Source organism: Pollachius pollachius (assembly GCF_949987615.1).
Source record: "Pollachius pollachius genome assembly, chromosome: 15".
Taxonomy (NCBI): Eukaryota; Metazoa; Chordata; class Actinopteri; order Gadiformes; family Gadidae; genus Pollachius; species Pollachius pollachius.
The window spans coordinates 9650905-9672040 of NC_136948.1; the positions used below are offsets into that span (position 1 = coordinate 9650905).

Genomic DNA, 21136 nt, shown 5'->3' on the forward strand with positions numbered 1-21136 from the left:
AACCCAGGCATTGTTGCCACCGGCAGGATTACAGCAATTTGCCTTCCTGAAATATAGTTGAATAGTGACAATTGCCCCTGCTAGCTTGCAACCTGAAAACACTTAAAGGAGGACAATCGATAGTCGCCAAGAGAGGGGGGGGGGAAGAGAGTGGGAGGGCGAAAGAAACAAAGAGAGAGAGAGAGAGAGATTCATCTACCTTATGTGCACTTTTACTTTTGTACAGTGCCTGGACTCTCACACACTCACACATACACACACAAAAACACACAAAGAGCCAACATGTACACTTCCTTTGTGATGATGGCTGGGTGGATTTCAAAATAAAAGCGTGTGCATTGATTCAACGTTTGATGGGGTAGTACAGGGGGAGGTGAATGGGTGAAATACAGTACTACACATAGAGAGGGAAGAAAGGAGGGAGACAAGAGCCGTGGTTGGCTGAGGTAGAGTAATGATCTTCAAAGGAGACGATAAGGGGAAGCTTAGCACATAACCTTGAGACACTCAAAAAACCTGCATCCACGCATACATTTCACACCCGTCCCCTCGTTCAACCCCCCTTCTCAGACCAAGAGTTTCGTATCAAGGTGAACCTGTCTGTGCATAATAGAATGTGCGCAGTGTGTGGCTATATGGTGGTGTATATATGCGTGCTTGCAGGTTTTGTGTGTGTGCAAGTTTTTTATGTGCGAACCATGCCAAGTTGAGTGTGTCTTCTTACGCGTTATGTTTGTCGCATGCTGGGTTTTTGAGCATCAAGGATATCGGCCAAAAAGTTCTCAGATAGAAGTGGCCATCTATCGGCAGAGATGTTGTTGAAAGCAGGGGTGTTACTTTTTATTGACTGTCCTTTTTACTGTCTCTCTCTCTCTCTCTCTCTCTCTCTCTCATCATGGCTCTCTGCCTCAACTCCCCCGTTTCGATTCCTCCCCCTTCTCCTCCCTCCCCCCTCCTCGCAGCTGACAGCGTCTAACATCGAGGGCAGGAGCAGCCCCAGCGAGGTACTGGTCTGTACCACTAGTCCGGACAAACCAGGACCCCCGTCCACACCGTGTGTGACCAGCGCCACCCCGTACGGATTCACCGTCACCTGGGGTAAACACACACACGTTCCTGTGCATGCCTTCGTACACACACAAAACCATACTTATTCACACAAGCTATTTGCACGTGGACACGGTCATACTCAGACACACATACGTATGTATGCGCGCAAAAAAAAGCATGTACTACGCATGCTTCCACACAGACACAATATGTACACATCGCACACACGCGTATCCCTGCAGTGCACAATTGCACATGTAAAATCCTGCCTCAATAAATACAAGTAACGATTAATAGTTCTCAGTTTTAGATCTCACCAAAACATTGGAGGATTAGCATTTAGAAGCCACACCTCCCACCACACTGTCCACACTGGCCAACCTTTTCAAGAGCCACTCGGGGCCTTTTCGAGGTAAAACCAGTTGGTCCTAATGGGAGTATAATGTGTAATATAATATTTAAGTCTGGTTGGAGGCGGTCCAATGTATTCGGGAGTACTGCAGCACTGCAGGACTTCGTCTGTAATAAACACTTGGTATTCCTCATTTTAGAAATGAAAGGAAAAAAAGGAAAGCAAATTATATGTTAACATTTAGCATTTAGACGCTTTCTGAGCCTTCAAAGTGAGGCTGAGATCAATCAGAGTGCAGGGAAATTTAAAGTGACAAAAAAAAAATCTCACCAGTGCGTTGCGACCAATTTAAAAAAAGAAAATGAACGCTTGAGAGAGTGCAATAGGAATCAGAGACACATAAACCAACTTTACATTGGTATGGATGCTGCAATCCTCGCACTAACAGGTTTAGAACGGCCGTATGAAATTAATGTCATGTATCGTGTGTCAAGTATTAAATATAATGTAATGTATGTATATATTTATGTCATGTAACGTATGTATATTTATCTGTAAGATAATGTGTGCATGTATTTGTAGCGTGTGTGGTGCTGGCTAGGAGAAAGCAATAGTGATCATCAGCATGGCCTCAATGGGCAGCAGTTGATGTGATGACATCGTTTAATGTTGAGTGTCCTCATAACGGCTGTCCTATAAAAAGTCGGAGGAAAATCAGACCAGGAATGCTTTATGGCGGTATATGAGGTTAGGGTGGAATTTGTGATTTATAACAGCCGCAGGGGAGAATGCGGAGAATGCTGCGGGGAAGGGAAGAGATATCGTTTAACGTTATCTCTGATTGATCGGAAACACATTCATCGCAGTGAGTTAAAAAGTCTTCTCTGACGCTTTGCCTTTGGACGTCTTGAAGGTTGCCACGGGAAACATTTGGGAAGACGAGAAACATGTATTTTGTAGAAACAACAGGAGCTGTGAAAACCCTTTAGTAAAACCCTGAACTTTTTGACAGATTTCGAAGACAAGGCATCTTTAATTTTGCAAGCTGTCCCTTTAGAAGCAGAGGATTTGAATTATCATTCATGGACTGAGAGCCCATTGTTGAAAATGGCCTTCATTGTTTTCTAAATCAGTTATGAAGTGATGCCAATGTTTATTTCTCAATGGTTATCGTTTACTCGCAAGCCTCTCATGTAATTAGCATATGGGCTTTTCATCGTGACGGCATTGCGAATGTTTTATCACTATCAATGCAAATCACACAAATCAAGTCTTTTTGATTGCAAAATCGACCTATAATCCGCACCGGAGAACAATCATATCTGTAAGAGGATACTATAGTGGGATGTTTGACTCCCAGGTGCAAGGTTTTGGGTTCGAACCCCAATGTCTGCCAGCCCAAACTGTAGTATACTCAAGGCACCCTTATGACTGCATGATCCTAAGGACCTGTTCTTGATTAATGGCTGTGAATTGCTTGAGATAAATGTGTGTGGGAAAATAAGTGAAGACATCACAATAAACCGTGTTTTTCTCTCTCCGTCTGCAGACCCACCCCAGGACAACGGGGGGTCCGACGCACTCACCTACCTGCTGGAGATATCTGAGGGATGCTCTGAAGGTGTGGCCCCTTTTAGTTATCTCACTCTATCTCTATCCATCTCGCTCTCTCGCTCTCACTATTTTTGTCTCTCTCTGAGTCTCTGTTTCTCTTTTTCTCTCTGACTCATTCTTCATCTCTCTCTCTCTTACGCACTCTGTCAATCTCTCTCGTTGTCTATCTCTCACTCATCCTCCATTTCCCTCTCGCTCTTTGTATCTCTGTCTCTCTCTCTCTGTCTCAGACTCTAGCTCCTGCTTTCGCTCTCAATCTATCTCTCTATCACTCAGGCTATTAGACTCCATCTATTACTACTTTTCTCTCTTTATCTCTGTCTCTTTCAATCGAGCTCTCTCTCAGACTTTATCTCTTTCTCTCCTTCAGTCTCCGTCCATCTCTCTCACTCCCTCCGTCTCTTTCCCTCACTCTTCCATTTATCTCTCTCTTGCTCTCTCCCCCCTCTATCTTCATGGCTCTCTCTCTTTTTATGTTTTCAATCATGTTCCATTTTCTGCCTCGTTGAACTCTTGTCTATGAGCCCATTCCACTCCCCCCTGCTGGGAAACATCTGCAATGTACAGCAATGTCCTGTCCATCTGTTGACATCCGTCACCTCTTCTCTCAGGCTTCTCTCAATGTCTCTATTCATCTCTTATTCCCCCCCTATATTTTACCAAAAGGCTTTTATAATGTTGTCGTCAAACCATGCGAAATATTACAGAACCAAATGTCTCAGTTAAAACTCCTAGAAAGAACCCCATGCTTCTTGGTCACTTCCTGTCAGGTCAAGGTGTTTTAGGTGAAATATATATATAGCAATGAATTCAAATGTATTTTAATTATTTATTGAGAAATAGAAATTCAGATTTCCTTCCACCCATTGTCCCCTCCATCGTCCCACTAATATGGACAGAGAAAACAGTTAATATATAAATCTCTCTCGCTCTCCCTCTTCCATCACCGAAATCGCCCTAACCCTTTCTGGTAATCTAGGTTTCTGTCGGTCCTTCCTCTGTGTATCACATTGTCTCCTTCATTCTCTTCCACCGACACCAGTAGTTCTGGTGGTAAGGGGCCACAATGGAGCTGATTCACTGCCTGAGTTTCTGTGATTTCTGTCACTCACAGCAGCATTGTTAGCACAGGTGTGGGCGGTCGTGTAATTAAGGGGGAAAAAAGCGTGTCATTCCCCTGACCCCTGACCAGTGCTGTCATCATTTGCGAGGCACAATCACAGTCCTTAACTGCGCTGTTGTCAAATTGATCGAGATAATCCCATGCAGTTGCCTGAACAATGTGCAATGCAGCAGTATAGGTTAGAGGTAAAACTCACAAGGCCTGTATTAAATAAAAATAACACAAATGTTTTGCATGGAAATATACAGACACATCTATGCCCAAAATAATCGATGGTGGGCATGAGGATGACGAATGTGGTGGAGATGGGGTGGTGGTGGTGGTCGCGTTTGAGGTGGTGATGGTTGAAGGTGGTGGTGGTTGAAGGTGGTGATGGTTGAAGGTGGTAATGGTTGAAGGGGGTGATGGTTGAAGGTGGTGCTGGTGATGATAGCTTGGTGGTGATGTTGTGGTCAGGTGGATGGAGATGGAGATGATGAGGGAAATTGAGGGATCCAACCTGATCCATTATTTTTGTTATGGCCTGGATTCACAGGTTTGCCAAGTCTAGGGAAGATAATTGGGGCTAACTACATCAATGTCATAATAGAAATTTATTTGTGTGTTGCATATATGTATGTGTGTGTGTTTATTGTGTGGGGCTGGACTGTCAAAGGGGTCGTTGCATTTAGAGTATTTCTCTGTGTCCAAAAATCATTGCTTGTTTGTCTGCAAGTGTGTGTGTGTGTGTGTGTGTGTGTGAGTGCTGGAATTAGTATGACGTTCTTTGTGCCTGTGGCCGTGTGCTTATAAACTGAGTGCATCCTTTTATTCTATATTACACACTATAACATCTACGTGTGCATGTGTGTGTGTTTTTTCAGCGAGCCAGTGGAACGTGGCATACAGCGGCCCTGCTGAACAGTGTGTGTGTGAGCGTCTGGCGCCCGGAACATCCTACCGCCTGCGTGTGTGTAGCATCAGCACCGGTGGACACAGCCAGGTAAGTCACACACGCACGCACGCACGCACGCACGCACGCACACATGCAAGCACACACACACACATACACACATACACAAGGGTTTCAAAAACTAACTAAGAGCTAACATGTGCACATCCTGTGTGAAACCCACACGCACACACGCGTGCACAGTGGGACATTGAATCGATGCTTCTAATGCCATCATTCCCGTGGCGACCATTTCATGAAAACACCTGCAATCGGCAACAGCTCGGGTTTAGAAACCCAGGCACCGAAAGACACCTGGTTGTAACAATAACATCAACTTACTGGCACTGGGTGTATAACAACGCACATGGAATGCCTAATCCCATCAAGCCACATGCTAAGAATTAAAACAGCATTCTCTATAATTATGTTCCACTTAAATTGGGGTGTTTGTGAGCCATTACCCATGATTCTCTCTGTTCCTCCAGTGTACCCTCAGCGTTACAGTCCGGACATTAAGCGTCCCACCGGGACCCTGCCAGCCACCGAGGATTGTGGGTAAAGCCAAACACAAGGAGGTGCAGTTGGAGTGGGGTGAGTGATGCATGCAGGACACACACGCACACGCACGCACGCACGCGCGCAAGCGCACACACACACACACATAGAAAGGAAACCAAAACCGCATTAACTCTCAACACACTGGGCTTATTCAACCCATTAGCTTTAACTTACCCTAATGTCTGCTCATTACTATTTAGGCCTGTCCTAGTAGAGTTCATGAAGCCGTGATTTTCTAGCACAGCTGGCCTCTCCCTTAATTCACTTACGTTTTGTTGGCTTTGGCAAAGTCAGACGAAGGACATTGAGGTTTTTCTCTCGCTCTCATGTGCCATCAATTGTTATTATCCCTAAATGTGTTATCCGCAACTCTGTGCAAACATAATTGATCTCTCTCTCTCTCTCTCTCTCTCTCTCTCTCTCTCTCTCTCTCTCTCTCTCTCTCTCTGTAACTCTACAGACTCCCCTCTGGCCCAGGGAGTGTGTGAGGAGAGTGTGTTCAGTTTGGAGATGGGCGAGGGCGACAGTGAGCCCGTGGAGGTGTACCACGGGAAAGAGCTGCAGTGCACCATGGGAAGTCTACTTCCCGGCGCCACCTACAGCTTCCGGCTGCGAGCTGCCAACGAGGCTGGGGTGAGATTGGATGCACACGTACATGCACACACACACACACACACACACACACACACACAAAAGGCTTCGAACCCAATTTCTTTAAAGGTCCAGTGTGTCGAATTCAGTGGCACCTCAGGTAGAGGACTTTCAACATTCATAAGTATGTTTTAATTGAACATTGTACAATCTAAAGAAAATAAGAATTGCCACGTTTTCGTTAACTTATTCTGAGCCTCTTGTATCTACATGGGGGTCAATCGACATGGACCCCCATGCTTGTGTACATACATGCAGTAATTATATTGCTATGGACCCCCATGTAGATATAATTACTGCATGTATGTACACAAGCACACATGGAAACACACAGATACACACACACACACACACACACACACACACACACACACACACACACACATAAACACACGAAACATGTTGGATTCTTTGACATTCGTAATTATAAGGGGTGATCCCGGGCGAGCGGATTTAGTGTCAGTGTCAGTATGAATGCAGAGCAGTTGCTGCTCATGCGCTTATCTTATTGGCTGGTTGGTAGGTTCCCAGAGATTATGCAGCCAGATGTTTCACACTTAGTTAGTACTTGCATCACCACAATTTTGTTCACATTTTTCTTCCTTCAGTTCACATAAAGTAGCATATGCATTTAGATTTTTCCCCTTCTAAAACTGTTCAATGTGAACATCATGGACGTTATTCTAGGCCAACATCTATTCTTCTTGTTGTTCTGTGTGGCTGTTTAACCAATATGCAATATTTATTTACTTGATAAAATCCAGAATATTAATTAGAAAAAAAAATCGAATGAGTGCAATATCATTCTTATTGGCTACTGCATGCCTATACATGAAAATGTGTGTCAAGTAGGCAAAATCCTAACACTTGAAATAGGAAATCTGCCTTGACTCTAATAGGAGTTTAATATGAATGAAACAAAGAATAAAACCATATTATGAGGTCAAACGATATTATGGTGATGGCTTATTATGAGCCCTCATTGGGCTCTTATGAGGAACCTCTCGCAGTTATTTCATACCTAGCTGAGCCACTTAACGTGATAAATTGCACGTTAAAAAGCCTTAAAAAATGTCACCTTTTAAGAGGTTTTACAGGTGAGAAAAAGGGTGTGAAATACAAAAATTTTTACCAACGAAATGGTGCATTTTACAGTGTAATAAAATACAACAGCATAAAATGCAACGTTGATTCAAATCAATAGACTACAAGAGGTCATATTTGCGCCCCTTTTGACCTTTCACACACACACACGCACATATGCACACACGCACACATACGCATATTTACAAACACACGCAACCCCCACACATACACAATCCTAAGGCTTATTTGTCCATGTTGTATCCGTCTAGTTTGGAGTCTACTCGGAGCCAACGGAGGTGACAACTGCAGCGGGACCCCCGGGCCAGTGTGGGGCTCCGCTCATCACCCTCACCAGCCACACCTGCCTGACACTCAGCTGGGAGGTAACACAGCACTCACTCACACACACACAAACACACACACACACAGACACACACATGGGTAAAAACAACAAGGGATTTTAGAAACAGCTAGAGTACGGAAACATCCCGTCTGAGGCCCTCTACACCTAATGAGCCAATCACGTTTCAGTTAAACCCCCTGCCAACAAAATGATATTGGTCCAATCAGTAAGTAGCAGGTGTAAAACCAGGAAGTACAATCCCTTAATCACCCCTCCGGTTTCCATCCATCTACAGTAAATACTAGCTCCACAACCGTAATAATAACATCATAGCACAATAACAAAAGAACGGTAGCTGTTGATAGCAGAGAAGGTTTCTGGACTCTTCTCCGGCGCCACAGGCCAGTGTCACGACGGGTCATCAACCACTGGAGCAGGAGTGACGCACAAAAACTGCAATCGGGGGGGGGGGGGATTCAGAGGGACGGAGGAGGTAAAGGGGGAGAGTGAGATGGCTTCGTAGAGCGATAAAAGGAACTGCATGTGGTCAGCACTCGACGGAACACCGCTGTGAGGCTGCATTCGATTAATCAGAATAAACTCTGCATGATAAAGATCTGAGACTGCTTCTCATCTTGTTGTGTGGTGGAACTGTGTGTGTATTGATCTGCATGTGGACTTTTGTTGACAAGGGGCCCCAGCGCCATTTGTTTGGCCACGTTCCCGATGCCTACATTAGCTATTGATTACACTATAAAAGGCGTGCTTGTGAATTTCAGGATTTTTTTTGGTATTCACAGAGTATCTGTGGATACCAATTGTATTTCTAGTCATTTGGCATTCAAAGTGTATCTGTGGATCCCTATTGTATTTCTAGTTATTATGTATTCACAGAGTATATGTGGATACCTATTGTATTTATAGTTATTAGGTATCCATAGAATATCTGTTGATCCCTATTTTATTTCTAGTTATTAGGTATTGTATTTCTAGTTATTAGGTATTCACAGACTATCTGTGGATACCTATTGTATTTCTAGTTATTAAGTATTCACAGCGTATATGTGGATATGCTCTATGGCAAATTCTCTATAAATGTGAGAAAACAAATTTTGTAAATTCATCAAATCACACTTGGCCAAACATGGTCGTCTCAATACAAGGGGATCAGGTTACAATCAAAAGAGATGGATGGATGGGGGGGGGGGGTGAAGGATGATGGATTAGGTTCCAAGATGGCGGTTATGAATTTGATGGGTGTGGACCAGACTGTCGGTGTTGATTGGGTTCTGTGTGTGCTTCCCAGAGCCCCGAGGGATCCGGCGCTGACATCTCTGAGTACCGGCTAGAGTGGTGCCGGGAGGAGGAGCCTATGGAGGTCATCTACTCGGGCGTGGCCACGCAGTGTGAGCTCTCGGAGCTGACGCCCGCCACATCGTACTGCTGTAGACTACAGGTGACCGCGCTGCACTCCGCTCACACACGCTGTTATATATCCACTGCACTCACAGATGCTGTTACATGTGAACATACACTCCGCTCACACACACTGTTATATGCAAACTTACAATCCACTCACACACACAGTGTTATATTCTCCACTCCACTCAAACACAAAGCTTTCAAGGTAAAGAAAGGATTTTATGGGTCCTTGATCCAAATAGGTTCAGCACGTCAAATAAGGCTCATATAACAAGTTGTAGCAATTTTTTGTCATTGATTTTGTGTTTATACCACAAAAAAGGTAGGCGGATATAATTACGCCAAATTGCGCTATAATAATAATAATAATAATGAAATAGGAACACATAGATCAACAAAATTGTGGCTTGCTTTGAAACCTTACTTTAAATAATGTATGTAGACCATGTAGGGCCATTATACAGCCCACAATGTATATTTTCCCTCCAGGTAGGATTCAGTTTCATGTTTCTTGCAATCGGAATTTAAATTGTTCACCTTGCTGTCTCCTCTAGAGCTCAGTACATTAACTTTGTTAATAGTGTGAAAGGGAACAGAATAGGAAAGTGCTGCAGTAAGTCAAACATAATGATGTTCTTTCGGCAACTTTTGAAATTCTATGAGGTCCTTATCCTATCGTTTTGCCTTCTCTCCCTCTCTGTTTTATTTCTCCCTCCATTTTTAGTAAAACCAGCACTTTGTCAGAATATTTACATAGATATTTTTAAACCTGCACTAGGTAACATTTCTACTGCATGTAACGAGTAAATCCATCCATGCCTCACCCATTTTGTGCAGGTTGTGACTCCCTTTTGGTCATAGCTGCCACTACGAGAGCAGGGCTAGGCCTCAGTATCCTAATGACCTAATTGACCACACCTGAGTACTGGGGGTGGGGTTATATAAGCTGGTTTTCACTCTCCTTCAGTTGGGCACCATTTTGGTTGATGCAGGCACTCTACTGATGTGCTCTTTCTCATGGGCACTTTGCTTTAGCAAATTCTTTCTACACAGATCTTTGCATTTAAACCAATCATCCCAAGACATTTGTATTGTACCATTTCAAATAAATTACCTTTTTGATTTAAAATGTATTTCTGTTTGACTCCCATTATTATGTGATGTACGAGTCCACCATTACAAGGTTTAAATGATCCATTTGTCCCCCCAAGGCGGTGAACCAGGCGGGGGCTGGGCCCTACAGCGAGCTGGTGAGCTTCCAGACCCCAGCGACCAATCCCGACCCCGTCATCTCCCTCTGCCTCCTGGACCCTGCCCCCTCGGAGTCAGACCACTCCCCCTCCACATGCCTCTACCTGAAGTGGGAGGAGCCCAGCAGTAACGGGGCGGAGATCACCTCTTACGTCATCACCCTGGAGGACCAGACCATCAACGTTGAGACCGCCACCAGTCACCTTGTCACGGGCCTTCAGCCTGACCACGAGTACAGGTAGGCAGTACGTGCTTGTAAACACACACACACACACACACAAACACACGCGCACACGTACACGCACAATTCAAAACACCATAAAAACTTCTTACCCACCTTTAGACTAGCCCATTCCAACAGAGACTCTCAGTGTAATTTTCTTTCAGATTTTATTTTTGTGAGTTTTTCCTTCCTTCTTCACGGGTTCACACAAAGGTTATACCACAAAAGCTGTTGTCTATTGATTCAGATGTTTTGGAGAGACTCTGTTTGTCATCAGTGCCATTGGGCAATAAACCAGTGAGCAGTAAACAGCAGCTCAGGTGTGTGCATGTGTGCGTGCGTGTGATTGTTTGAATAATTTCATGGAATTGAGGAGCAGAGTACATTCGGTGAATAGGAGCAGTTCTTGGAACAGAGGAGTGGGGATGGTGTGTTTGTGTACTACTACTGTGTGAGCGTGTGAGTTGCTCACACAGCATTGTTTTCATCCACGGCGTTGTTTAGTGTCGCAGTGTCCCCCTCCTCTGTTGCATAGTCTCCATAAAAGAGACAGTAATGTATGTATGTGTGTTGTGGTGAGGTAATTCAATATGTTATTCACAGGGCATAGGCTACTTGTTATCTGAATGGTGTTTTTCAGACCTTTTTGTGTTTCTCTCTTTATGTCGGTTTGTGTTTGTGTGGGTGGGTGGGTGGGTGTGTGTGTGTGTGTGTGTGTGTGTGTGTGTGTGTGTGTGTGTGTGTGTGTGTGTGTGTGTGTGTTTAAATACTGTTCAATTGAGACAAAGAGTTCAAGCACTGACCTATTTACCCATTCAGTTAAAGTCCCCCGGGAAAGGGTTTCTTCGCAGACTCACAAATCGTTTTAAGCTAGGCTACAGCTAATTAATGAAAAGTGAATTGTCCGGTGTCACTACCTCCTCGATTTCTAGTTCAACCAACCATCATTAAGGATCAGTACAGAAGTGATGTTTCGTGAATCTGTTGAGGACGGCTTCATTTGTGATACCACTGTGAACTAAGGACCCTACGCACTGGGTGACCCCCGATAAGGTGTCTGCAGACTCAGTCGGGGAGAGGGGGGAGATTGGCACTCTGATTGTCGTGGAGTGTGGGTCCGCTCAAGACACACAATTTTGAGGCCCCCATTGGGTCGGAAGGGCAAAGCTTTATTTTAAAACAGTTGGATATTATCAGGCCCAACTAGCAAAATGCGGGGGGTGCTGAGAGAGAAATTGCCGATTACGGAGGCAACGGTCATTAAACAGACACAATCAACCCTGTTCCTCTAAACGGATGACTCAGATATCTGGCTTAAAAAGTTGACATAAACCCATGATTTTCCACCCTTTAAATTTAAATGACTTAAACTTCTGCTTACACTATTATACCGGAGCAACACATCCTTTTGTCCAGCCTGTAAAAAAAAAACAGGCTTAGAGACTGTTTGTATGAACTTCCCAAGGATGGCTAAGTAAAGATAAAGTGTTTACAATTCATTCCTCATCAGTACAAAAACAGCCTTTCATTGTGTTCGCTGCATTCTACCGAGGACTCCTTCCTGCACAGTAAAAACCGGCACAGTCGATGCAGGATTTTCGCAATGTTTCTGCGGGACAGGCTTTTTCCCTCCAATTCTTAGTCATTTCTTTGTTCTTAGTTATTTTCGCCTGTGGTAAAACGAAACCTCACTATTCAGACTTAATTTTAGACAGTTACTTGTTTCTCATTAAATGTAATGAAAACGGGCTCCTCCTCTGACCTGCGCCTAAAAGGTCCTTAGTCAGCTCTTAGAGTATTGTTGATGTTCTGCAGGGTGTACAGACTCAAACTTCCAGATAGGAGGGTAGGGGGTAGGTAGGACTGGAAGCTGGTTGATTCAGTTAATTAAGTGATTAACAACAAATACTGTTTTATAATAAATCAAATAACTCCTGAGGTAATATCACTTCATAGGGCATGTTATTCGTTCAGTAGGAACATGTATTTCAAATAAGATAGTATTAGAATAGATGATGTGAAACAGTATATTTTAAGCAAAGGATAATGTACAGTGAAAAGAGTGCTGCAGAACTGCAATCTTTACTGCTGCTCAGGACCCAGGGGTGGGAGTTTGACATCACACATGCTAAGCTATGGACCAATTACAACGGGCCAGCCGACCAATCAGACTGAGCATTTTGGGAAGGTGGCCCTAATCAGACAAGCTTAAACCGAGCCTTTTTGACAGAGGCTGAAAGCGGTTTTGCAGCAATGAACAATCTGATGATAATAAGGGGTATTTTTAACATTAAAGCATGTAACCCTTTTTACTATTACTCTGAAATTTCTAATAGTAGAATCAACCACAAAGATAGCGTTTAATCAGTCCTTCAGCTTATTGGCTGAGGGATTGGTCGGTGCTGCCCTTTGTGTCTTGTATATTCGTTCAGCTGCATGAATTATGAGTAAAGGTTGCAGGTTCACAGAGTAAATGTCAAACCGCACATCGTGCCAAACAGTCCACATGGTTAAGCCCTCCCATATGCTCATTATTCAGCGTGTGTGTGTGTGTGTGTGTGTGTGTGTGTGTGTGTGTGTGTGTGTGTGTGTGTGTGTGTGTGTGTGTGTGTGTGTGTGTGTGTGTGTGAATTTGCAGCAATGAATACAGCAGTATGTCCACTGGAAAGATGCCCTTTTGATTCTGTGCAGAGGGCTACAAATATTCCAGATATAGACAAAAACAGGTAACAAGCCAAAAACCTGGTGGAATTATCCAAACTAACACTAAAGAGAGCTCCACCAAGGAGCCTCTTGAGAGGTTTCATCTGGTTGGTCTGGATGCTGCCTGTGGAAGTCTTGTCTGACTGTGGGTCAGTGGGGTCCAACATGTCCGCCCCTCTCCTGAGGTCCAGAGCTGATATTGCAGAGCCTGCTGCCTCGATGAACCCACAGGAGCCCCTTGAAGGTGTGAGCCTATTGGCCGGCCAGCAGTCGGGGGGCCAGCAGGGGGGTTTTAGGAGGGGGGGCCGGGAAATGAAGGTGACAGTACTTTGGTTCGGGAGACATGGAATAGGACATGGATATGGAGTGGAAGATGATTACCCGGTGACGGTTATGTGGAAGATTTGTGAACGCACGACAGGTGATTGCCACAAACCGAAATGGGGGGCTGAATACAAGTCACACGAATTGACAATTTCAAGTAGGGCCATTTTATCGAGACCTGAAATGAACTGATCTGAACTGAACCTCCTCTGTTCCTGTCACCCCCTGCAGGGTGCAGATCCAGGCGGTCAACGCCATTGGCTCCAGCCCCTTGAGCCCACCTCTCCTGGCGAGGACACGCCCCCTTCCACCGAGCCCGCCCCCCCTCGAGTGTGCCGCGGCCGGCCCCCAGAGCCTGAAGCTCAAGTGGGGGGAGAACGCCAGCGGGCTGCACGCACGGGCCCTGCTGGCCGACGACATGGTCTACACACTACAGATGGAGGACAAGAACCACAGGTGGCTCCTTTTTCTTTCTCTCTCTCTCTCTCTCTCTCTCTCTCTCTCTCTCTCTCTCTCTCTCTCTCTCTCTCTCTCTCTCTCTCTCTCTCTCTCTCTCTCTCTCTCTCTCTCTCTCTCTCTCTCTCTCTCTCTCTCTCTCTCTCTCTCTCTCTCTCTCCTCACTTTTACTATTCGACTTCCTTCGCTCTCCCCCTATTGCACTCACTTGCCCATCCTCCCTCTGACTAGAGGGAGCACCCTATTCTCAACTGATTAGTTTAATTTCTGTGTCATGAAATGTACTATTCAACTGTCACCGTGTTTGCCTCACACATAGTAGGCTCTGCTAAGACTTTTCACATTTGCCTTATTGGTTGTCGTGCATCTTAAATAGCCCCGCTAATGCATCTTAAGGCTTACGTTCCTGGAGACGCTGTCCTCATATTTACATACAATCCGAATTTATTCTTTTCTAGGTAGTGATTGCTGAAATTTTACAAATGTGCGGTTGCGTGTGTGTACGTACGTGTCTAGATGTGTGTATGTGTTCACAGCAGTACATTACTTCCATTAAGCTGACCCTTCCGTCCAAAACAACTTACAACAAGTACATTCAACCATCAAGATCCAGCCCATACAGTGCAAGACTCTTGCGAGCACATAAAATAATAAAAAAAGAAAAAGCTTTAAGAGCTATCTAAACAGGAGAGATAGCAAATTATATTTTTCTATGTGCAGTAGAAAGGAACGAATGAGATGGCTAGGGTTCCTGCTCCTGGGAGGTCGTTCCACCGCTGTGGAAGCCAGGACAGCAGCAGTCTAGATTGTGTTGATTGGCAGCTGGGGCCCCCTGAGAAAGGGAGTAGCAAGATGTTTGAGCAGGAGCGTGGTGGATGGCTTTAATAAGTCCGGGATGTGGGATGGGACCAAACCCTAAGCAGCACAGTAGCCGCGTACCAGTGACTTGAATTGGATTGTAGCAGCCACTGGTAGCCAGTGTAGGGTACTGTGGATTGGTGTAGTGGTAGAGGACTTGGGTAGGTTGAAGACCCCCCCGGCCGCATTTATTCATTACATTGAGGGGTCAGATTGAATGTTCATTATGGCTGATGTTTATTAAAAGCGCACGTAATTATGTGTCTTACATTGTTTCTGGAAATGCTCTTGAAAGGCTGAGTACCCCAGAACCCTAACCGTATTATCAAGCCTTAGCCTGGCACACTCTCAAGAAAGTGGAATTATTATTAATGTAATCATCTAAAAACCAGCCCAGCGGTCCAGCACCCAGTCAATGTGTTTATGTATGAATAAATCATGAGCTGAAGAGGAGGCCTTGTCACATGCCTGATGATTTGTCCCCGTATCGTTGACCTCTCTCCGCCCCTCACCCCATACTGTGTAGTTACTCACTTAGTTAGAGGCAGAGTGCACCTTAATTTATTATTACTTTTATTTATTATTATCACAGAAAATCGTCATGGCAACTGAGCCCTGTGCATTTCCCTCTCCCTCACCAATCGTTCTGCCGGTGGTAAACAAACAGATCCGATGACAGCGGGCAAATCTACTTTGTCCTTTATTTTACCAATGGAATGGATCTGTTCTGGGACATGCAAAAAAACCCAAATGATGTTAGTGTCTGTTTGTGTGGCTTTGTTTTTGGTTTGTCTGTCCACCTTCCTCTCTCCTCATCTGGTATTCTCCTTACCTCTCTTCCCTCCTGCAATTCATCCTCTCCCCTTTTTTTTTCCTCTCTCTCTCTCTCCCACTCTCCCACTGTCCATCTGTGTGTCTGTTTGTCTTTGTGTCCATCCAGCCAACAATCTGTCTGTGATCTGCCATCTCTGTATCTCTTTAACTATTCCCCTCGGGGAAGTCTAGGATCACTTTGGTTAGTGTTAGCTTCATCAATCTATTTAATCCAGGATTCCACTTGATATCACCAGACATTTGGGAGTGTCTTCTGACTTCGATCGACACCTTTGTCTGTCCTCTCATCCATCGTTTTAATATCATAGTTATTGTTTGTTCACTTGCCAATTCATCCATCCGTCTTCTGTCTCTCTCTCTACATCGTTCCATGATCCTTCTGTTTTCTCTGATGATTTTCTATTGATCCATGGATCTATCCATCCATCCCTCTTCTGTGATATCAATCGAGGGCTCCCCCCCCCCCACTCGCTCCCCTGGGGTTACCATTGGCAACCTTGAACGTACATCGATGAAATCCCCCGCAATATTGGGGAAAACACACACACACTAACACACAAATATGTATATATATGCTGGAGTCCTTCAAGCATACCCCTGTTAAATGTGGCAAAAAATATCTCAGTAGGACAGACATTTACCATGCCAATTAATATGAGAATACATTTTTTTTCGTGTGTGTGTTAACACAATAGAAAGAGAGAAATTAATGTGTGTTTTTGAAGATGTGCTTGCGTATGCGTTCACATTTAAGTGCTATTTGCTCTCTACCACTCACTCTCTTTCTCATTATTTTCTTCTGAACCTTCCTCCCTCTCTGCCTTTTTCTTTCTCTACCTTTCTCTCTCTGCATATCTCCCTCCCTCTATCTCCCTATCTATACCTCTCTGTTCATATCCCTACCTTTCTCCCTACTTCTATACCTTCCTCTCTCTCCCTGTCTCCCGCTTTCAGTCTCCTTCGAGAAAACTCCATTCTCCACCTCACACCTCTATCGTGTTCTCCACTCTCTATTTTTTAATTCCACCTGTCTCCCACTCTTAATCCCCTGATTCTAATTCTTCCTTTCCTCTGCCATTTTATTTCACCCAGTCACAGTTTATCAGTTTGACTCCAGTGAACCTCCTCTCTCCAGTTACTCCTCCTCGCGTCTCCCTTGGGAGTTTACTACTGAAAACAAAATGTTTCCCCTTTATCTTTAATCCTCGTATTTCTGGCATTCCAGCTGGCTGCACCCCTCCGTCCATCCATCTTCATTAATCTACAGAGTCATCTCTCCTAACCGTTCGTTTTATATCCACGCATTCTTCCTGCCATCATCCACTAGCCACGGATCCAGATAAACCAGCCAGCTCATATTTGATTTTCCCTGGCAGCTGGTCTCCGGTTCAGACCGATTCCCAGCTGACCTGGCTTCAGGTCGGGCTAATCACAACCGTTTGATCTAGTACGGTGCGCGTTGGATTTAACTGTCTGTTGAATCCGATATCGTCAAAATAACTTGACGGTGTATTTTTCTCTAAAGGAAGAACAAACAACTGCACTTTTTGTTGATAAGACAGATTGCCGTATTTCCCACAGGACTTGGTCAAAGTATAATTCAACCGCCTGCGCACAGCAATACGTCCCACTTTCCTGATTGGTTATTGGTCCATCCAATTGCATACGGAGGGCTTTTTGTTCGCCGCCCGTTGATAACGACCCCAAGGAAATTTAAAAATGAGCTGAGAGGTACCAGACAATAAGCATTGCCAATTAGTCTTTTGATGTCGACTTAATCGTCCGTCCATCTATCGGTCCATCATGCTTTATCTCCATCCATCCATTAAAATTCCCAGCCATTTACGTATCCATCCATCTGTCCACCCATCATCAACCCATTCATCCATCCTTCCTTCCCTCAATCCATCACCCACCCACTAAACTATCATCTTTCATCAGTTAACCCATCCATTTTTCCATTGTCCATTCAGTCATCCCAATATTCACCTATTCATCCATACGTCATCTGTCACTCAAGGCAGTGTGTCTCATATTCCAGAAGCCAGTTTGATCGTTTTTATGTTGTTTATTTTTTGTTTAAGAGTGTGTCCTTCATACATCAGATACACTTGTTTTACTGGGGCCTATGCTCCCTCCGTCTCCCTCTCTCCCTCTCTCCGCCTCCCTCCCCGTTCTCTGTGTCTGCTCTGGAGGTCCCACCGCCCAATCACACACGCACACAGTGTGTTCTCACCATCCGTCTTCTCCTCGATAGTCTAATTCCATTCATCTACCTTTCCTCTTGTCTCACTGCTGCTCCGCAGAAGCCACAGAGTTTGTTTTCGTTTGACCTTCATGAAAAAAACAAACGCTGGTTGAGGAATGGTTCTGACCTTCTTTTTCCTTGTAAAACTCTTAGGACTGGAGCATGTGACATCCAACTCCTCTACCTCCTTCTCTGACAGGCTTTCCATCAATCCCCTCCACTGCCAACTTCCATTACTCTTCCCCAATTCCTGTCCCTACGTTACCCTGTCCTTTCCTTCTCCGTCCTCTCCGTTGAGCATTTTAAAACTCCCCCCTCTCTCCCCAGATGTGGGTTTTGATATGTATCCCCTCTCTGCACTATTTCCATAGTCTAATCCTTACTTAATTCTCTCTCTCTCCCACTACTCTGAATTTAATTCAATTACATACATTACGTTACATGACATTACATTTCATTTAATTAAATACAAACAAGCTTTATATAAATATATAAAGAATTGTGATCAAATAATTATAGAACATATTTTAATTATTTAAATAGAAAATGTACTGTATATAAACAAAGCTCTCTCTCTCTCCCCCACTATCTAAATTGCATTACATCTAATTACATGCATTACATGTCGTCAAATACCAACAAGCGATATCGCCGTGGAAAAATAAACCAAGCTCTCCCTCTCTCCCGGCCCGTCCCCCCAGGTTCGTGACAATCTACCGCGGTCCGAGCCACACCTACAGGGTGCAGCGGCTGACCGAATCCAGCACCTACAGCTTCAGGCTGCAGGCGGCAAGCACGGCGGGGGAGGGGCCCTTCACCGCCACACACACCTTCATCACGGCCAAGTCGGTCCCGCCCGCCATGAAAGGTACGTTCATTCTCCAATAATGATCAATAATAATAATCAACCAGTCAATACTCATTTTTTCCCCGGCACGAGTATTAGGATATGAAAGATGCTGTTGACGCATGCATTTTATGTTTTTCGGATTTTCTGTGATGGTTTCTAAATGCTGTCAACTTGAGATATTTGATTGCTAATGTGCTCTGTTTAGTAAAGAAACTGAGTGGATAGGGCCATTGGCATTACATAATGTTTTTTTTATACACACAATAAGGGGGACGATATTCACTGGCAAAACAAAGCTTATAGCTAGTTGAATTCTTTCAGATTAGTCATGTTCTAAAGACTGGACATTCAACCCTTTTTTTTTCTGATATCAAGGACACCGCGTGGTACTCTGTTATATCTGTGAAACCTGTGCAATGCGTAACCAAGACTAATCTGAAATAAACTTTGGATATAATTGTGTGTGTTCCCTCTGTCTGTAACAAAACAAATATATTAAATGTCTCCTAAACAAATCAATCACATTTCCCGACAGGCCATAATTTCAAACTAAAAACAACAAGCGTGTCATCATTTAAAGACAACCCTTCAGGCATTATCCCTGTTGTGATGGAGATGTAATTCCAAGCCCTGCAAGCCAGCACATGTATCTGGAAAAGGGCCATATGAGAAATGTTCTGTCACTGATTCAAAATCAGGGATATATGCTGTACACAAATACTACAATTGAATACATGCTGATTTACATGACATGTTTTCCTTCTCCAGCTCCCAGAGTGCACCAGGTGGAGGGTAACATGTGCGAAATCACATGGGAGACTATCCAACCAATGAGAGGAGACCCCATCAGCTACGTGTTGCAGGTTCTGGTTGGACGAGAGTCTGAGTACAAACAGGTTGGTGTTTCACTCACACACACACACACATAAAGCCACATTTTTCACCGGTGTATTTTACGATGAGTTTTTGCCGGTAAAAAAGTTTTTAATGCCAGTTTTTCTCAATTCCAAAATGGTGTAAAAGATGCCGTTTTTTATGGCTATTTAACGCGCTATTTAACATGATAGCGCTTTAAATACAGCATTTTGTTAACAGTCAAATGAGCTCCTCTTGATTTTAAAGCCAGTAATTTAAACCCTTCTTCACTCCATCAACGATAACCCAGGTCAGACCAGCTCGGTCCATTGCGGATGTGTCTAATGTTCACCGCTGTGTTCACTACACTATGTAGGCCCAGGTTATTGGCTGCTTAATCCATGTTCTATTCAGTAATCAGCTGAAGGCTAAACATTTTTACTTTAGTTTTTTTTTCCTTTATTTCACAGATAGTAGCGTATTTATCCATGTCCCTCCCTTATAACATTATACATTTTGTATTTTATCTGTGTTATTGTTGCCCTGCATCTATCCTTGGGTTTCTGAAAAGGTTTTTTTGAATAGCAATGGCATCAATAGCATCATCACAAGATCCTGCTTTCATAGTGTGCAATAACAGAATAAGTATCTGATTTATATTAACATATTTTAATATATTAACATTACATTGAGGCAGGCAAGTCTTGATGTGCAAGAGAACCCTGATAGTGTTTGATCCCTCAATATATGGGTTTAGTCTTTGTTTGATGCATGTTAGACTACCCCCAGAATGATCAAGGTAGTAGTGACCTATTTCTTGTGAAATCCTTAGTTACGATATATTGACTGTTAACACAGTGTGTGGTTGTGATATGGTACCCAGACACTGGGTTAGCCGTTTATGCTGGTTTTAGGCGATCAAACAGAACTTTGGATTTGTCAGTGTGTGATAAAACCTCGATCAAAAACAAAAGACCACTGTTAATATCAGTATCAATAGCGATAATGAGGCTATGTGAATAGTTCTGTGTCTGTGATCTTCTTCCTCTTCCAATCCTATTATTTATCTCTCCAACTCTAACTCTCTCTCGCTCTCTTTATTTCTGCTCTCATTTATTTTCTCTGCTTTCTCTCTCATTCTGGGGCGGACACATGCACACCATGTTCCTTCCTGTCGTCATCGCTGTAATGTGTCCATTTGACTTCATTATGCAGACTAGGAACAGCAAGGTCTTATAAGCCGGTAGACTCCAGTATCGAGTGTGTGTGTCTGTTTTTGTGTGTGTTTGTTTGTGTATACATGATTGTGTGTGTGTGTGTGTGTGTGTGTGTGTGTGTGTGTGTGTGTGTGTGTGTGTGTGTGTGTGCGTGTGTGTGTGTGTGTGTGTGTGGATCAGCAGG

The 21136-nt window shown here is 44.0% G+C and overlaps 1 protein-coding gene across 1 annotated transcript in view; it reads left to right on the forward strand.

Annotated features, from left to right (window-relative positions):
* Positions 1-21136, forward strand: part of fndc3ba (fibronectin type III domain containing 3Ba) — an 89420-nt gene that overhangs the window by 65043 nt on the left and 3241 nt on the right. Inside the window, exons 16-26 of the mRNA XM_079752169.1 lie at positions 963-1098; positions 2952-3023; positions 5003-5121; positions 5559-5664; positions 6092-6264; positions 7638-7751; positions 9018-9167; positions 10345-10622; positions 13866-14090; positions 18732-18898; positions 19649-19776. Coding sequence (XP_079608295.1) covers positions 963-1098; positions 2952-3023; positions 5003-5121; positions 5559-5664; positions 6092-6264; positions 7638-7751; positions 9018-9167; positions 10345-10622; positions 13866-14090; positions 18732-18898; positions 19649-19776 — 1668 coding nt within the window. The remainder of the gene's footprint in view (positions 1-962; positions 1099-2951; positions 3024-5002; positions 5122-5558; positions 5665-6091; positions 6265-7637; positions 7752-9017; positions 9168-10344; positions 10623-13865; positions 14091-18731; positions 18899-19648; positions 19777-21136) is intronic.